Source organism: Ornithodoros turicata, chromosome 5 (assembly GCF_037126465.1).
Source record: "Ornithodoros turicata isolate Travis chromosome 5, ASM3712646v1, whole genome shotgun sequence".
Lineage (NCBI taxonomy): Eukaryota > Metazoa > Arthropoda > Arachnida > Ixodida > Argasidae > Ornithodoros > Ornithodoros turicata.
In genome coordinates, this window is record NC_088205.1 from 2080002 (window position 1) to 2099282 (window position 19281).

Genomic DNA, 19281 nt, shown 5'->3' on the forward strand with positions numbered 1-19281 from the left:
CAGAAAAACATATTGTACTTATTTTTCCCGTTATACCGTGATACCGCGCATTATAGGTACTCCTAGTGCCGAACATAGCGAGAACGTAGTATATGAGCTCGGATTCCAACTGCCATTAGCGTTGCTACGCGGTAATCAAATTCACCGGATGTATTTCGATGCACGGGTATAGCTTAATACACGACGTGTCCCGTAACAGAAACAGCGCAATAATTGTGTACTCTCCGACCGGGCAAGGTAAGCACGATTGCATATCCGGCGAAGTCATTCCTTCCATCGCAAATCATAATGGGACGACTAATGGCTCTGTCGGATCCGATACTGAAGAGCAAAAGGAAAATAATTGGCTCCCCATGTCGTCCATATATCTCCAACTACGTACAAACTCCGCAATTTGAATCGGACCGGATATGGCAATACCTTGACATGTGACACACTTACTGTGTGAGGAAACATATGATGGATCCGTTGTCGAGCTACTCTATCTGATGCAACCAGTCATTAGGTAATGCATATCTGTTTGTAAGTTTGTTTGGTGTAGGGAGAAATAAAATGGAGAATGCGGCGCTCGTGTGGTTGCACTTCCAGCGTATTGTTATCAACTCGCTGTTGGTGCACATGAAAGTTCACGTAGGCGAACAGCAACAGCAATGAAAAAATGGCTAGGAAGCAAGCGAGCTGGTGAAGATGATGCATAATGTTAAACCCCGAGACTAGGGAACACGAAAGGACAGACACAACACGAAGTCTCAAGACTTCGTGTTGTGTCTGTCCTTTCGTGTTCCCTAGTCTCGGGGTTTCACATAAAGCAACAGCAAATACATGAAGTAACGACGAATGATCAAATTTTAAAGTTAATATGTGGTTCACTATCTGAGGCCAGGGTGGTCAGTGTGTAATATGATATGACGATATATCCACGATGACAGCGCCACCTGTGAAGGCCGCAGTGCAAACCAGCAAGTACATATACAAAGGAAAAATAGCCAAAAATAGCCTTCGGCTATTTTTCCTTCGTATATATATATATATATATTTTTGTTTGTTTGCTTTTCTACGACGGGTTTACCAAGTGTGGGTACGTAAGACATTTCTCCCTCTCGTAAGACGTCCCATTTCTGTCAGAAAACGAATATTTTCCTATGAGTTTTCCCTATGAGGCGCTCTTCCACCTAAGAGCGGTCCAGCAACACTGGGCTTCACCTCACATGTATTCTTCGCGTGCGCCTTCCTGTAGGTTCTGTTCTACCGGTGGCGAGCATTTCACAACGAAATCGAGAAAGCAGATGTCTCATTATCTATGTCGCACGAAGGAGTTAGCAAACACGTAGACACCCCACGACCCGAGCGACCGAGGGAGACTACCTGTGACGTCACGCAGCGTACAGGAGGCCCGAGAGGGTGCCTTGAAGGAGTTTCGGTTTCGGTACAAGCTTCACAGCTCTTTTGCCAACTGTCGAGTCTCCGACCGCCAAACCAACTTTGTTTCTCATTTCAGAAGAATTTACCGGGCGTACTTACGCAGTAACTGTAACTGGTCGCACCAGTGCGACCTACGTTTCCATTTTTTTCTTTCTATTTCTATTCTATTCTGTAACTGTAAGAATTTCGAATTGTGCTCTCTTTAAACCGCATCTCACGAGGAGCGTAGCGTGCTCACGTACGGCTCGTCACGTGATCAAATGAGGTTTGGCAATCATGGCAAATTGAGGCTTCGTAGGTATTTGTCCCTTCTATGTTGTTCCAGCCTCAGAACATCAGTTCTTTCATCTTTCATCTTTGATCCAAGCTTCCACGGATAGGGAAGAAATGAGCCGCGACATCATTGGTCGGAGTTGCCCACGTGGCACAAACAACAAACATGGCGGTCTGACGGCTGCCGTTACCAGGTCCCCCAAACTCACCTCGGAAAAGCGTGCAACGAAGAAGGTCGCTACTAGATACCCCACTGTTGCCGTTCCGGATCACTTCAGCGCGCTAAGTTTAGCGGCAAAATGTTCTTGTTGTTTCTGCGTATGAATCTAGTCTTTATATGTCCAAATGAAACGCGTATAACAACTTTCTGTGTCGTGTTTCACTTTTTGGTCCCGTTTTTAAACGTGTTGAGCGATCGAAAGGATCTAGTGCACGGCCGCGTGCATCACATAGCGTACCAGGCGCCGCAGGCGCAGTCATCCATTTCTCCTTCGGTGACTTGGCCTGGCTTAGATTTTGCTTCAAGTGGATCTTTAGCGCGCTACAATCCAACGTCTGGTAACAATGGGGCATCTAAGGGCGGCCTCCGGCATTGCACGCATCGGGATAGGAACAAATACATGGGAAAATGGCGACCTTGGGGGACCTGGCCGTTACCGCTCAGCATGGTTTTGCTGCAGGACGGTGATGGTGCTGTTCGTCGATAATATCTCTGATGTGGTCAGGAATACTTTGCCGTACCAACCCATAAACAACTTCGTCCGAAATCTACGCGTTAGCACGGGCAAAGTGAACATGTTCATCGTCGCAGGCAGCGGGAGAAGTTACAACGTGGTGCTTTCCTAAGCACATCATTTCCAGTTGACCTTTTTACTGGACTGACTCTGTTGTTTGCTGCGACGCGTCTATACTGCGACATCTTGTACATAACTATCCCCCCTCTTCATGTCGATCCAAACAAGCCGTGTCGTGCCACTTGCCAACGATTCCATTTTACATGGCACGATACGACACAAGCCATAACCACATAACAATACACTGACAAGGAGTGCTCTCAGGTCGCGGGAAGGTAGTTACAGTTATCAAATCAGCGTATTCCTGTCGAATGATACTATTGGAGCTTGTAAACGTCACGCAGTCACCGTAGCGCAGTACTGTTGGTTATCGATCATTTATGGGTCACCCGGTATCGGCCTGTCCAAGAAGAAACAGGTCGATACGGACATAGTGCATAATCGAAGACGTTCGTGAGGCTCCGGGATGGGCAAAGTGCACATATTGACTGAATGCATCTCGCAGGCTGCTCACGCACGCTGCGTCTGCACTTTTCCATTCTTTTTGCTTCCAATGACATACGTGCGCGTTTGTGACTGTCAGATGCCAGATGTGGTTCTCTCACGGTGCTCGATACTTCTGCAGCGAAAGGCGATAGAAAATTCTATGGGCTGAGTAAGAGTTCAGAATGTAAACGACACGTGTATCGTGTAAGAGCTCGGAGTGTGGATGGTGCGGTGTATTCTGGTTATCGTATTACTTGCCTTATGTGTGATGTGGTTCGCAGTAAGTGCATTGCCGTGTCGGGAGAGAGTTACTCGATTATTTTGTTTTAACCTGGGCACGTGGAAAACGTATTGTTGCGTCGGTTACGCATGTTCGGTAGCGTGATTGCGAGATCGAACCTGGTATTGAAGAAATTATAGCTCCGAGAACTGCGGCGGATGTTACAATCAGGCAGGGTTGTACGTAACTTGTTACCCAGGAACCAGTGACGTTTTTTTTTTTTTTTTTTTTTGAAGTGAAGTAACGACTTGGTTACTTTGCCAAAAACTCTCACCCCCAGGGGACGTACCATTTCGTGCCTTTGCTGCACTTACTGTTGTTCTTTCTTTCTTTTTTCATGTTTTCTTTAAATGTTTATATTCAGTTTCTTTCCTTCTTCTGTGTGTGGAATAGCAAGCCGGCATCAGCCTGACTGACGTTCTCTTTTCTCGTTTCTTTCTATTAAACATATAGCCCCTTTTTGGGCCAGAAAACCTCCTCTGAATGTAGCTCCAATGAAATGTGAGTCGATACGTTTTGGCTAACGTTCATGCGCTGGTGACAGGAAAACTTCGAGCATCGCGACGGGGGTCACCAGGGGATGGGGGTGGGGGTTATATTTTTATGAGCCGTGGGGTGGCGAAGTCTGGGAACCGTTAGCGTATTCAGTTACAAAAATCGGTAACCGTTATCTACGTTACTCGTTACTTTGTTTTGTTTACACTCGGCTTCAACATAGACGGCATTGTCAATTAGTATGTGAAAATCCCGTAGACTTCCAACACGTGGTGACCTGACCTGGATGTTCAGAACACGTTCAGTTCAGTTCACGTCCCACTAAGAAATCTGGTATAGGGAGTACGACTCTCTTACATTCGGGTGATACTCGCAGCCCGAAGAATGCGACGGCAACCGCATACACAGAACGCACACAACGAGCATAAGAATGCTCGGGTAAAAACATTTTAAAATCTGACATTTAACGACAGACGAGTTAGAACGCATTATTTTCTCTCGAATCTGTTTATACAGCATCTCTGCGCATCTTTTCCGAAATATATGTAACGCCTCGTAATTAGTATTCATGTTTTCTTTTACTCACACCTCATTTAGTCTACTGGCAGAACTTCACATGTCTAATGCTTTTCCGCTGTGAAATCTGTAGCGAATATTCGGAGCCTCCGATGTTTTCGTTTGGCAGGAAGCATTTCGTAAGCCTAAAAAAAGAAGAAAGAATATGAAGAAGAAACACCAAGCGCAAAGGCTGCGGTGTGTCTATGGCCTCTAGAGAGACTATCGAAGGGACCATTTGCGGAGGCAGTGCATAAGAGATACCGCCGCTAAAAGAGGTGGAAGGCGGCAAAACCCGACGCTCCTTCGTCTAACACGTTGGAGCCCCGGGAAGCCTCGCAGGGAACATATAAGTCTCTCAATAACAGATAACGTCGACAGCCACAGAGAGCTCGAACTTTCCCCTTACGCCGTGCCACCTTAACGGCCGCCTTGGGGTTTCGCTTCTGCGCAGTCGTCGCCTTCCAGCCATAAACTCTTCTTTCTCTTCTGTGGCGCAGTACACAGCGAAAGAAAAGAAAATGTATTTTCTGCGGCCTGTCATTGAACGGAGCAGAAACGACTGGAATTATTTGCTGCGCCCCAGCCGCTCTGCGGGAAAAAAAAAAAAAAATTCCCGTGGATCGGGGGTCTGGGTAACGCGTTGCGGGACCTAGACCCCCCATTGGGGTCTGGGGAACTGCGTTGGGGAACTGCGAGCGCAGAAAGTGAACTATTTTGGAATCTCTCTGTGCAAGGCGTTACTGTATGCCGACAGTGTGCTGCTTGCTGATACATCTGCTAGTTTACTTCACGCCGTGTCCAACTTAAGAACGGCACGAAATGTAGTACACTGTAAAAAAAAAACAGTAATTTTGCGCGCAAGTATCTGCTAACTCTGTTGGCGACATATGTGCCGTAAATTAGTTATTGCAAAAAAAAAAAGAAAAAATGTGCGAAGTGCACACTGCGCAGCTCTCGCAAGCGAAATGGGAGTCGATTCCATTAAAAGGATATTAAACAGCAAATATCCAGTCCGAAACTGTGCAGTGTGCACTCTAAACGGATTTTGTGCAGCATATAGGGTACGGCACATATGCCGGCAACAGTGTTAGCTGTCACTTGTGCAGTAAAATTACCGTGTACAGTGTAGAGTGTAATTACAGTGTAGAGTTACTCCGGTCCTTTACTCTCTTTAGAGTAGAGTTACTCCTAGCAGAGTTACTCCGCTGTAGAAACTGTACCAGGCGACGCAAAAAAGCGCTCCTATAGTTTCGGTGTCGGCGGACCACCTGTCGCGATCCAGAGTGATGCAGGTATCTGTTACGGCCAATAGAAACAAGCGCACGGTGGAGTTTAAATATGTCATTCTTAAGTTGGACCCGACTACAATGTATCTCTTTCACGATCGTGGTGAAAAAGCATGTTTGCAGCACAAAACGACGAGGACAAAGCAGGACAAATAGGACAGGTGGTATTTTTGCGTTTCGTGGTCATCGCCATTTGAACTAACGTTTGCTGCAACGGTTTGCTGCAACGATTTGCACTTCTGGAGTGTTTGAACTTGCGACGCAAGGACGGCTGTGCTGGGTAATATACTGCGCCCAGCTCTCATGTAGTGGCTCTGTCATGTGTCCTTTCTTCCTCTGTGGTCTTCATACGCGTGCTTTGTTTTCTTTCCCAGGTACAGATTTAAAGGAACACTGAGGTGACCCCCTTTTCTTTTCTTTTCTGTTCTTTTTTTTTTTTTTTGCGCTGCGGCCTGTGCTGCAACGAATAAAATGGGCCTCCGCGAAAGAGCGACGTCCTACAGACCGCGCGCGAGGCCTCTGTTCCACACACCATTACAAAATCCTCCACTCGTGTAAAGAGCATTATCGAACAACGGGAAAACGTTGTGACGTAATGTGGTCCCCGGGCACGTGACTGGTGACGTAGAGTGGCACAGCTCAAGTAAGCGGTATAAGCGGCGCGTGAGCTGAGAAAGATAACATAAAATAAAATAAACGCGCGGAGGCTTAACTCCATTCACTCATAAAAATGGCGCAGCATTATGACGTATACTCGTTGGGACAACCGAGGAGATACATATTTACTTGTTCCTTCTCCCGCGTACACTCTGTCTGCGCAGTGAAAGCACGCTTTACAGGAGGTGCCACGGACGGATATGCGCTTTGTCTGGTGTTGTACGTAGCGGCCCTACATGCGAAACTGTTGCATATCCGCTACATTTCTCAGTAGCCAAGTAGCGCTGCCGCTGCATCTTACGAATTCGGATATCGGCGGTCTTTCTCTCCGTTATCAGCTTCCCACTTTTCATAAAATGGGAAACGTGGGACAGGGGCAGCAAGTGAGCGACAGCAGACAGCCATTTTTGCTTACTTAAAACTACTATTCACTTTTCATTCAGGCAGGCATGTATGATGATCATTTTCATCTGAATTACTATGGTAATATATGTCTGGTCGAATACAACGAAAAACGATGTTTGTTTATTATTTTCTAATATCTCAGAAACTATGAAAGTTTTATTTTCTCGCGTGGTATGGCCAACTGTTGAGCACCTTGAGACCGGTACAGCTCATCTTAACGAATACTCGCATATTTTTCCGTTCCAAGTCTACATGCCACGAAAGTCTACATATTAATTATAACACCTAAACCCCTTAAAAAAAAAACAGGCGATTTCCCTTCCCGTTTCAACAAAATCGGGCCCATTTTGCAGCAGCCGACCCTAAACACCCGACATGACTCCACGACATATCTGACATCCCAGCTATTTTTTCCTCTCTTCTTCTTGCGCTGTGATGTTAATTAAAATTGCCTCCGACTTGCCTCCCGCGAGAAAACAAGACTTAGCTGCCACGCCATCTCGCGGTAATGAATTTCTTCGCGCGTAAACTCGTTTTCTTTTTACAATCCTGCCTTCCTATTTCCTCCAAAGCCCCCTCCCCCCTCACTTTCGTTTCACGCGTTCCCCATACGGAGCATTTTTCCCTATATATATATATTGCTCGCGCCGGTGTACCTTCCTTTCTGCGTGTAATAGGAGCGCGACGTTTTCGTTTATACTTGATACGTTTCTATTTCATCGCACCGGTGGCCCACGCAATTAATGACTGGAAAGGGGAAAATTTCTTGAAGGGGGCCCCCATATCGCTGTTACGATGAAGGTAATGAGGTGAAAGACTTTTTTTTTTTTCGTCTGATCCGAGAATTTTTCTTGTCTTTATCTGCTTTCTCTCTCCGAGATAAAAAGCGTCTGGAATAACAATCTGCTGCCTTTCGATATCAAGAGGGAGGGAGTAGAAGGGAGAGAAAAATAATTGAGAATACTTCTTTCGGTTTCAGTGCTGTGTGGGTTTTGCACGAAGCGAAATAACTCAAGCTCGTTACGTCGCTTTTCTTTATTCCTTCATTTTGGTTTCCTTCGTCGTCCCGTTGTTGTTGTTTTTCTTTCCTTATTTCCTTTCCTTTCAGAACCTTCTTCTCTGTTTTGTTGTTTTGATTTCCTGGCCGTGATTTACTACGGTCTTGTCGAAACTATCGATTTATTGGAGCAATTTACTCAGGTTCGTTCCTCAATGTTATTAGAGGGTTGCGTAGTATAGCGAAGAAAAGGGGGAAAATGATAGGGCAAAAAGAATTAGGTACACGACCACCGCATACCTGTGCGTCGTTTATTCTAATCTGGTCTCATGCATCAGGCGCGACATTTTTTTTTTCTTTTTCATTTTTTCTATCCCAGTTACTCTCTCTCTTTCTGTTTCTCGGCTTTCAGCTAGACTTGATTATTGCCCGGTTCTGTTAATGGGCAGCTAGCGAAGTGATATATCAAAGGAAGTCTGAGCGAATTAATAACAGAAAACAGTGAGGTGGACGTAATTTACGCAGGCATAACGAACCATGTAATGAAGTTGCATCTATCCTTCTTTACACCTTTTTTCTTCTCGTGTGTGCGTGTGTGGGTGATCGTTAATGGTGCGCCTGATTTGTTGAAATGTGGATACGGATGGTCGATGTGCTTGTATTCACTGGATCGAAGTTAAGGGCAAGTGAAACCAGACGGAATGTAAACGCTACGCGTACAGCAGACCACTGTGTTCCGGCTGAGAATATCCCAATTGATCACGTCTAGATTAAACGGCAAGCCTGGGGGGGGGGGGGTATATGTTTATTAAAGAGAGAGAGGGGGGGAAAGGTCAGACAGGCCAAGGCCGACTTGCTATTCCCAACCCAAAAGAGAAAAAAAGAAAAACAGAGAAAGAAAGAGAAAAGAGAAGCAGAAAAGGAAAAGAGAAAGTGGCAGGGGACGATGGGGTGGCTGATGGGGTGGCTCAAGGCTCAAAGGCTGCTGAGCATCCCAGTGTCCTTCAGGTAATACAGGAGGGCTCGGGTGACTGCCCACTGTCTGGAGTGCTGGACAGGTCCCAGCAGCGTCGCCAGGGAAAGTTCCCTGTGGCCTAGGGAAGCGAGATTTGAGGCGAGGGCGGCTCGGGGGCCGGCGTACCGCTTGCAGTGCAACAATAGATGACGTATGTCGGCGACTGCAGCACAGCAGGGACACATCGGGACGTCCGTCTATCCATCTTAGAGAGGAGCAGCGGGGTCAGGGCAACATCGAGGCGTAGGCGATGGAGGATCGACTCCTCCTGTCGCGACAGCCGCTGGGGGCAAGCCTGGGAATTTAAATGCAACAACAGCCGGTCGTGATTCTCGCACGTGATTTTATGCATTTCGTTGTTGCCGTAGTTGCTGTTGTTGTTGAAGGGGAGGTTGAGTTCGCGCAAGCGAATTCTGCTACCCCAAAAGCAAGAAACTGTACGATCGCACCAGAGAAGGTGCCAGCGCATCGCAAAAGTTCACCGGGGCGAGCGTCTCGACCGCGACCACGCAGGACCGAGCGCGCCGTTCACATCAAGGATCATAGTAATGTCCACGCACCGTCTAGTATAGGGTTTCTAGTTCAGATTTCACAATGCAATTGACAAGAGCATTGAAGGCCGCGTTCCTGTGCTTAGCGTCCCATACGCCTAAGACTTTCTCTACGCTGAAGTCCCTGCTGTCGAGATGGCCAAGGGTCTGCCTCAAGATGCCTCTTTGTGCAGCATGTTTTGGACAATGCATGATGATATCTTCAGTGTTTTTCACTGTCCCGCACAGTAAACAGTTGGGCGAGTCCACCTTGCCTACTTTATGAAAAAACTGGCGACCATAGGGCACATTCAGGCGTAGACGATGCAGGAGAGTTTCTATGTGTCTGGGCGTTTTTGAAGGTAAGGTAGGTAGGTTTATGCACTTAGTAAAACATTGTTCGCGTTGGAAATGCGGCAGTCCCAACATCAAACCGTTGCACCCGCAATGAAATTAGTAATGGTCTGTTTCTGGTTTACATCATGTCCGGGATCTGAGTATCAATGAAGCAACATAAACATACGACAGAACAAAATTATCACCACACGCCCTGTGAAATGTTCTCGAAACACAATATTATCAGCTTGGAAAAATGGGATGTCTTACGATTCGGTCCATTAATCCAGCTAGTGTACCAACGCTCTGCCCAAAAAATGCTACTAACCCATTTGGACAACGTAATACTTCGGTCCACACTGGAAGGCCCATCGTCATAGTTTCGCCAGATTACTGTGAGTAATGGCGTATTACTGTGAGTAGCCTATCGCTTGTGGCGAGGAAACACGTGGTTCATCGCCCAATCATCATCATAAGCAAAGTTAAATTCAACGTCATGAAAGATGTGCGACCATCTTTGAGTGTCATCGTTTGCGTCCCCGTGACGCAGGAAGTACCAGCTGCGGAGAGAGTGGGTGATGGCTCTAATAACAAAAATCTAATCCAAAGAAAATTGTTCCGGAGGAATAGGGTTACAATACCTTTTCACCAGCACGGGTCACCCCCGGCAGCAACATTGCTCGCACGAAAACATCTTATAGTAGCTGTCCGTCCTATAGCAGCAAGTACTCGTTTTTGGCTTCTTGGAAGCACTCATTGGTTTGCAAGAGGGTATCTCTGAGAAGTCCGTTACATTAGCTCACTTGCCGCTAACTCAATGTTACACAAACTTTGAGAGGTATATTCCTTCCATTCGGATCAAAAATAGACCGCCCTACCGTTCTCAATGCGCAGCGAATTCAAACCAGTACCAAACAACTTCCTGTCCTGCACGGTCTCACATTCGTTTGCACGCACGTTTTCTGCGATCTCCAGTTCTGGAATGCTTCATACTGTTCGAGAATGCCACGAGCGCTGGTCCGAAAGCTGTTATGCATAAAGCGATTCGCTGCGTAATGAATTACCAGTCAGATTCAGACCAGGTACTGCACGTATCGCACAAGTGGAAACCCTAATGCAGTTTCCCTCTCAAATAAATCGTACGCAACTCTCCATCATTCGGAATAATGGACGTTCCACAGCTTCAGAGACTCGGGCTTCCCACTCAGTGCCACGCACACGCCGCAGCAGAGTGGAGCTGTTGGGTATTACACTGCTACAGTGGCCCTACCATTACGGGAAAGCAGTGCGCTTCGTCATTATGTTTCGTAATGAGTGAAAATTGTGAGGTTTTCGGTGGAATATTCGCGAACGACATTACAAATGAAGGATAATGTTTCGTTGCTTTGCTTCTGCGCGTTGTAATATTTATTCAGTTTTATTGGGAATGATGTTAACGAAGTGATTAGTAGCAAGCATGATAATTAGTTATAGGAAATAAACGCGGCCATATAGCTATACTGTGCGGCATATATTTACGTAGAACTACCTGTGGACGGAGCGACAATTGAAACGAGGTTGTCATCATTTATCGGGCGACAGATTACGGCACTTTACTGATTGTATGGAATCATGTGCGGCAAGTAGAGGGCGATAATGTGAGATGTGGCGTCGCAGGCCGACTAAATTCCGTACGACGGCCATGTCGATGCACGAGCACGTAGGGGCCGTTGCCTAGGCGAGCCAAACAAGAATTCATCGAAGGAGGCATTCTCGCCTGGGGATACGTTTGGTTGAAATCACAGGCGAGCAGACAGGTATGCCGAGGCCGTTTTGTGCGGCCAGAAGACCACTAATCCGGTCGGTTTAAGAGATGTACGTTACGTTATTGTGACGTTTAATAAAAATATATTGTGTTGTGCGCAAAAAAATGCAACACGCGCAGTTACATCCCGAAGGGTAAGAAACGCGATCTCTACGAGCTTGACGTTCCAGTACAGGAATTCAGTGTTCTGCGTAACGCCGTTACAGTAATCCATACTTTTTTCGGCATCGAACTATGATCGCGATATTTTTGTAAATTGGTATGTGTTTCCCTTATAAAATTTGTGGTCAGCCGATCTCCGTATCGTTTCCCAGTGCCCATATTTGTTTAATGCCCCCACCTGTCATATGTCTTACTTTTGTTAATTAATTGTGACTGGTCCGCCTCGCGCAGACAGGGGGAAACCTTCAGCGCCAGCTACAGCTAAACGTCAATCAAAATACCTAAACTGTATGATAAATATTCTGCTTTTTTGTTGCAAAACTGTCTTCTCCCAATTCGTTGTTATACAAACTGAGTGCTCACGTGAGTGAGATTTCAATGTTACGGAAAGGGGGGGGGGGAAATGTTTATTATAAAAGACAAGAGGGGAAGGTTTGCCTGCGCTACGGCGTCTTGGTTGGGGTGCAAGACGGGGCCAAGAAGAGAGGCCAACGAAAAGTCGGATGTTGCGGATTTTATGCAACTTCGTATTTTCAGCAAAAGTATCGGGTAATGAATCGCGTATCTTTTTTTTTTTTTTTTTGTAAGGGTAGCGGTACAGTAAAATGGATATCGATATTTCGCTACTTTTTACCCATGTAAACGGTATCAATAAATGCGATACCATATTTCGATAACGGGCACTGGCAATAATGTTGTTTGTTTTGTGCCAAGGATGGTCACTTACAGAACCTAACGAACCTATCTGATAGAGAAGGCTGATTCGAAATGTTGTTTTACTCATTGGTTCTGAAGAGTTTCGCGACACGCTAAAAGTCCACTAACCTCCTAGAACTAAACTAAGAACGAAAAACATAATGTTTTGCGACATTTTGTTCAGCAATTACTTTTTCTTTCACCCTCTGTCTATTTTTTTCGGTCGCCGCGAATCTTCCTTCTGCTGCAAGCGTGCATGTTTCCTCGTTTCGAGAATGCGTACAAAGGAAACAATGTCGCTCTGCTTTGTCTGCTGAAAGGTGCGCCCTTTGCGTTGTGCGATAGACGGTCGCAAAGACACCCTCACTTAGTGTTCGGGAGTAGCGTGTTCGAGAGCTCGAACCTTGGATCAATACCCGGTATCCTCCAGATGCTTGTGGTCGCATGGGAACACATTCTGAATGTAAAGCGAAAGGAGGAGTGGTCAGTCACATGGATCCTCTTGCACTGCGCTAGTCTCTTAATCAGCACGCTCCGTAGGTACGGATATATAAAAGAAAGCGCATGAAGACGTTGGTCACAACGGGCACCGTACGTTTTGCTGTTGCAGTTATCAAGTGCAGCCAACACTTGGATGTAGAAGATTGCGATAACATCGTCCACTGAAGTGTTTAACCGAATATACATTCGGGGTGTGCGAAGATGTTCCTGCGCCTCCCCCAGTAGGGTACTCCTCCTCAGCGGTGGAACGCCCGACGTTATATTCATTATTTATGCGTTATTTTTATCGTTATGGTTCCGGTGGTTACATATTTTACGACTGTCCGTCGCTGATATAACCGTCCTCATTTTTCAGTTCAGTTTCACCATTGAGAAGTGCACAAAGATTCCAGGTAAAGCCTGAAACTATCGTAAGGTTACCTTGAACCTTAGAGTTGTCTCTTGTCTGCGGCCTAAATATACCCTATACTTTCGAAGTGTACCTGTATGTGGCATGTTGCTGTTTTTTATTTTTTTAGTTTTTGTTCTTCGCACCATACTGTTTTCACACTAATTAGTGTGGCGTCAGTAACTTTAAAGGAGCAGTCTAGAGGCACACAACTTTGTTTCTGTTTTTGGTCGGTATGGAATGTTAGGCGGCCGAAAACTGTTTTCCCACAGTTAGTGCAACCGTAGCGAATTTGGGAAGCCTGCAATAGCCCACCGAATCCCCAGTGCGCGAAACACACTCCTTTGCCTTCAGGATAGCCACGTGATGAGCGCCGCCACGCGTGTCACCATGTGACGCGAGTGGTAGGGACGCTCCTTATTGGATCTGGGATCACATGATCGAGGTGAGCAACACCGCGCAGGCCGGAGCGTCTGCTACCGCATCGCAGACGCCAGGCGTTCTCCGGCTGCGTGATGTCCGAAACGGAGGATTTGAAGGCAGTCAACGACACGACCTCGATTTTCGGGGACCGCTGACACCACGGGAAGAACGAGTGAAGCAGCCCGAAATTAACTGTGTGTTCTACAGCAATACCACAGTGCTTCCCGACAGTGTGAAGCCTCTCTGACAGTTTTCACCGCACAGTTAGTTCAGTGGCTAACAGGTGGCGCCATAATACCGACGTCATAGCTTGCTTTCTGCTACTGTGAGTTCTGAGATTGCACAGAAGCCACGGATATATTGCTCTTGTGATTGCAACCTTACTTTGTCAGGGTGCATATATGCTTTGGTTTTTTTAGAAAAGGTGATACAAATCATATAGAGAATGGAAGTCAACAAGAAATAGCTCGCAATGTTCGTAGCAGACGGTTTTTCCTACCAACGAATGAGGGGGCTCTCTACCACAAACGTCACACTAGAGTGGGTGATTTGAGAGAGCAATTAATTGCAAATTAATTGCGCCGGGGTGAAACAACTTTGGACAAAAACATTTTGTGGGAATGCTTTTCACATACTGCTTTACAAGATGACAGCAGTTTTTTTTTTTGCCATGTTAGATACCACTTTAATGCTCCTTTAAAGTTACTGACGTCGAATGCTACAACTTGCGCCAGATACTTGGCATTAAAGGATTTTCTCCTGACTACTTAAATCCCGAAGCTAGCGCAACGTACACTCTCCGTTAACCACAGCAAGACTAATTGACACGTCTATATCCCCGCACGCATAATGAATGACCGCCTTAACGCAGGCGCGAAACTCGGCCCCGTGCTCCGTTCGAATCTCGGGAAAACCCGAGAAGATGGAAGAACTGCCATTCCAGGATAACACCCGAGGCCATGAAACATTTTCCTCCCAAGTGATTAGCTCTGCATTCCCGAGAATAGTGTCTATTGCATCACTGATTGGAGAACAGTTTTAAGGGCGACATTTAATTAATTTTCCTTTCCCTTTAATTAATGCCCGTACGTTAGAGCCCGGCGAAATCGAGAAGCGAAAAAAGGAAGGCCGGCTGACTGCGCCAAGATCGCTTGGAACGCCGTTTTCCAGAAAGTTCTACCCAGAGAATAAATGTCAGCCTTTCCTGCCAGTCGTTTAAAAATGGAAAGAATGTCATTTTCAGGCGGCTACTGGGGCCTCGCAGGAAAAGCAAATGACCGTCTTTCCTGCTTTTCGATCAAGGGTTCGCATGGAACGTGAATGCGCGCTTGGGGTTCCAGTATCGACGCGATACCAGGCATACATGTTGCAGAAGTGGCCCGTGGATAAATGTTTCACGCGAAGAGAGCTGTTTAGCGGACATTTTCCTCGTCTGTTCAATGTTGCCTTTGGGATTAATTTTAAGGTGCATGGGAGAGGTTTGATAAGAAAATGAAATGGGATGTTTTCGAAGCAGAACCGAATCTCCGTTTCTGCGAAAGTGTTTAAAACTTTATGAAGTTCGCGCTGGCCTAAAGATATACGCTATTGATAGTTTTGTTGAAAAGGGCGAATCGCTTATTTTGGGTGATATCTCAAAAGAGATCCGTGAAATTATTTAAACCTTTACCTGATTAATAAGATAAAAACGTCGACGGCGGTGTCGCAGCTTTGTGAGGCAAGCGCTAAAGTAGCATGTGGTGCGGCAGTATGAGATGCAGCAAAGTCATGTCCTTTACTTCTGTTAAGCTTTACTGTCACGTTACTCGTTTCTGTGATCTGGCATCATCCTCCCCTGTATCCAAACAAATACTGACCTCACCTCGAAGCCCAGGCTTTGTCAACGAGGTCGGAAATCTCTCCTTTTACATATTAATTAGGAAGCCGTTGTTCTGCCTATAAGCGACCTCTAAGCGCCTGGCATTCATGATAAGAACTCCCAGGGGGGGATATGTCTAACGCTGATGTTAGCCATGACGTAGGCTTGCTATTCCCAACAGCACAAAAAGTAAGATGCAGAAACACTCGGATAAAGGCCACTTCCTGCGTATTTCACAAAGTGTCCTACTGAAAGACAGTGCAGTTATAGTAAATGACATTGCTGATCCTGAGGAACCCGTGCTCTGCAAGATTTTCTCTGGAAGTATTCTACCCTAATTCTAATGTTATCTGATCTAATCTTGAAGTATTGTTCGTTATTCTGCACGTCGTCTTGGAAGCCATATTTACCTATTCACACGTTCTTCCCGACAGAACCGCTAGATGTTCAATTATGGCCAAGAAGCAAAGAAGTCCGGTCCGGAGATGCTGTAACGCTCAACTGTACCGTCAGTGGTTACCCAGTACGAAGTGTGACCTGGACGAAGAACTCCAGGCCTGTGCAACCTTCGCGTAGAATTGCTCTTCTCAATCGGTACGCTTTGAGAATCCATGCGGTGCAGAGCGAAGACAGCGGAATCTACCAGTGCATAGCCAGCAACGAGCAGGACTCGGCTCAGGGTCTTTCGTTTGTTTCCATCAAGGGTAAGCAGGTGTATCAAGCGTATCGTAAATAAGGAACAAGTAAAAGTAAAAGCTAGTAGGCACGAAACTGGACACGTGAAAAATAGCGTTGGAGGCTCAAGCACGGGGAACAAAGACAGGCGAGAAACAGAAACGCGTACACCTATAGTGAAAAGGGCGAGCTATGTTGCAAAAGGCACCTGTGAGAGACCACTATCGGATATGTATGTACTGTACATTGTGAAAAATTGAATTCTGCAAATATTGCAAAACTTTTGATCACAAAAAGCTAGACACTGTCGTGTCGAGCAAAGAAAATGCACTTGCAGCAAGCATCGCAATCCTCAGTGCACATCGCATGAGTAAGAAGCCAGTCTGGCACGTAGGCAGCTCGTAGGGTGTACAGCACGTGCTCCCTAACGTACGAACGAACGTACGCAAGCAGTGCGAATAAAGTGTGCAAACGATCGGGTGTGCCATCCTCGGGGAAAACACGTCTGTTGATATCTAACTGTTACAATGGGACGTGGATGGAAAGAGTCATTCCTGCACTTTCCCGGCTACATGGGAACCGATTACAAATAAAGTGTCACCTGCTTTATGTATGTGTGTACTCCATAGTCGTCTTTTTCTTTTATGTAAAGCGAAAACGCTGAACCCAATAATACAAAGCTGTCGTCGACTGTAACGATATGATGGTAGACATTAACCCCGTTGCTCTGCACAGCTGAAGCTCCTGTTCTGGTGTCACGCTTCGAAGAGGTTGTAGTACGGAGAGAAGAGCCCGTGTCGCTCCGGTGCGCGGCTACAGGGATTCCACTGCCTCAGATCACGTGGTCCGTTTACGATGTCCAGGTGCAAGACTCCAACAGGGTAAACACTCCACACGTTTTTGGCTTTCGTAATACCGGCCTATTTTGTCTCTGTAGCGATATTGCCCCATAGGAAAAGATAAGGTGCAGTCCAACTTTAACACCATACAACGAGGAAATATCTACATTAAATTGATATCACTTACATGAACTGCCTATCTATTCACCATTTCCGCAGCTCAATTGAATACTGAGTCGTGGAACTTCCTGACGAGCCTCTGAATCACGAAACATAACACGTATGTCACATGCGACAGTAAGACCTCTTCAGATTCGTCAGCATAGTTCACTATGAAGTCGGCCTACAACTCACGGTGTCCTCTGAGCAGCGTACCACCGCGTGATAGGTATATCACTGGACAAAAGCATATCACCAGACAGAGAAAGAGAGACCACTTCTGCACCAACGCCTTGTGATTGTGTGACCGTGTGTGCGACTTTTCAGTTTTGTGTTCTTCCTTTCCTTTTCTTGTTTTCTTTCCCTTTTCTTTTCTTCCCCTTTTCCTTTTATTTTCTTTCTCCTTTTCTCTCCTTTCTCCTTCTTCCTCCTCCTTTCTCCTTTTTTCTCCTTTCTTCTCCTTTCTTCTCCTTTTTTCTCCTTCTTTCTCCTTTTTTCTCCTTTTTTCTCCTTCTTTCTCCTTCTTTCTCCTTTTCCCTCCCTTTCTCTCCTTTTTCTCTCCTTCTTTTTTCTTTTTGTTTTCTTCCCGGTTCTCCCTTTTTGGAATAGCAAGCCGACCTCCGTCTGACTGACCTTTCCTCTCTTTTTTTCTTAATAAAGATATTCCCCCCTCACTTCTGCACGGTGCAAGTTCTTCTGCACGAATATATTCTTACTTTCCATTTTGTTCCACAGGTACGTGTAGGCGACTACGTGAGTCGCGATGGTTCCGTGATCAGCTTCGTGAACTTCACTCGAATCCATACCGAAGACGGAGGCTCCTACAGATGCGAAGCCACCAACGACCACGGCCGGGATACACACACAGCTAGGCTTAATGTCATGGGAACTCCCTCTGTGCAGCCAATGCCCAACAGGACCATCGTTGCCGGAAAGCTCTTCGTACTTCATTGCCCTTTCTCTGGATATCCCATCACCAAAGTCTATTGGCGTAAAGGTGTGTGAGCATGCACATGTGTACATGCCTATCGACAGGGCATTTTTTTTATCATTTACACATTTTTATTAAAACACTATGAGAGCAGAATAGACGGTTCTGCAGTTCAGTTATACCGCCAGGGGAACATTCTCTCGAAGAGAGTATGTAGCTACAAAATGATTAATTACTTTAAATTAATTAATGAACTCTTTAATTAGGGAATTTATGGGAATAGCGAGACAGCAGAACGGGACACAATCCTCGTTAAAAGCCATTCTCTCATATAAAAATCCTGAACCTACCGCGTGCCGTCAATTATCCATCGCCGAATTTCGCTATGCAAATGAGCCGAAACCAAAGCCGAGCACCTCAGGAGCGCACCACATTCGGCGCCGGAGGCTGTCTGGTCCTCAAAGCGGTTGGTCTAGCCAGAAGATCAGCACCTACTCCAATCGTCTCCATTTGCTTCAAAGCACGTCTCCTCTGACGTGGAGTGAGCGCTCTCCTCCATGCACTCCCGACCGGCGCGGTTTCGGTTTTGGCTCATTTGCACCGCAAAATTTGGCGATGCATGCCCTGTAAATGCCCCGTACATTGAGTTATGTGATATAACATACATACACGTTACTTCTAAATGGTATACACACGTAAATGAGATGCTGATAGGCAAACCTATGGCAAACAATGTCTTCCGCTGCTATTTTGCATTGCCATCTTCCAAATGCAAACATCGACGATAGGAAGGTACAACGGTTGTCGGCGCACAAAGCTGATTGTTATTGCCTTGATCACTGCGTGTTGTTAGATGCCTATGCAGATGTCCGATGCGAGTTGCCGAACCGGAAAGGCGGGGAAGGAATATGGATATCATTCGCTGTTAATACGAGCCCTGCACAAGGGTTGTCGTTTTAGTCTGGGGATACATAATTTCCGACGCGCACTGTACCCTACCGCACCGCACTTACCTCCTCGTCCACCTCTCTCCCCGCTGGATGTACCTCTCTGCTACCTGTTAGCCGTGAGCACCTTCTCTCTAGTACACACCTAATACTCATGCTAGCGAGTAGGAGGAGTGACGTCGAGACGCTTGACCTGGCGCGTGCTGACCAAGGAGGACGTCGTTCTGATTCACGGAACTCGGAATGATGCACCCAGCAGATCCACACTGTGCGGCTCCTGTGATCGGCAGTATACCCATGAAGCTTTGAAAGTGCCGGACACATGTTGTTTCATTTTTTATTGTGTGCGTTCGTGCGTGCTGCC

The 19281-nt window shown here is 46.3% G+C and overlaps 1 protein-coding gene across 1 annotated transcript in view; it reads left to right on the forward strand.

The window, feature by feature from the left end:
- Positions 1 to 19281, forward strand: part of LOC135393791 (cell adhesion molecule Dscam1-like) — a 384001-nt gene that overhangs the window by 285207 nt on the left and 79513 nt on the right. The window contains exons 9-11 of the mRNA XM_064624063.1: positions 15801 to 16070; positions 16777 to 16922; positions 17775 to 18036. Coding sequence (XP_064480133.1) covers positions 15801 to 16070; positions 16777 to 16922; positions 17775 to 18036 — 678 coding nt within the window. The remainder of the gene's footprint in view (positions 1 to 15800; positions 16071 to 16776; positions 16923 to 17774; positions 18037 to 19281) is intronic.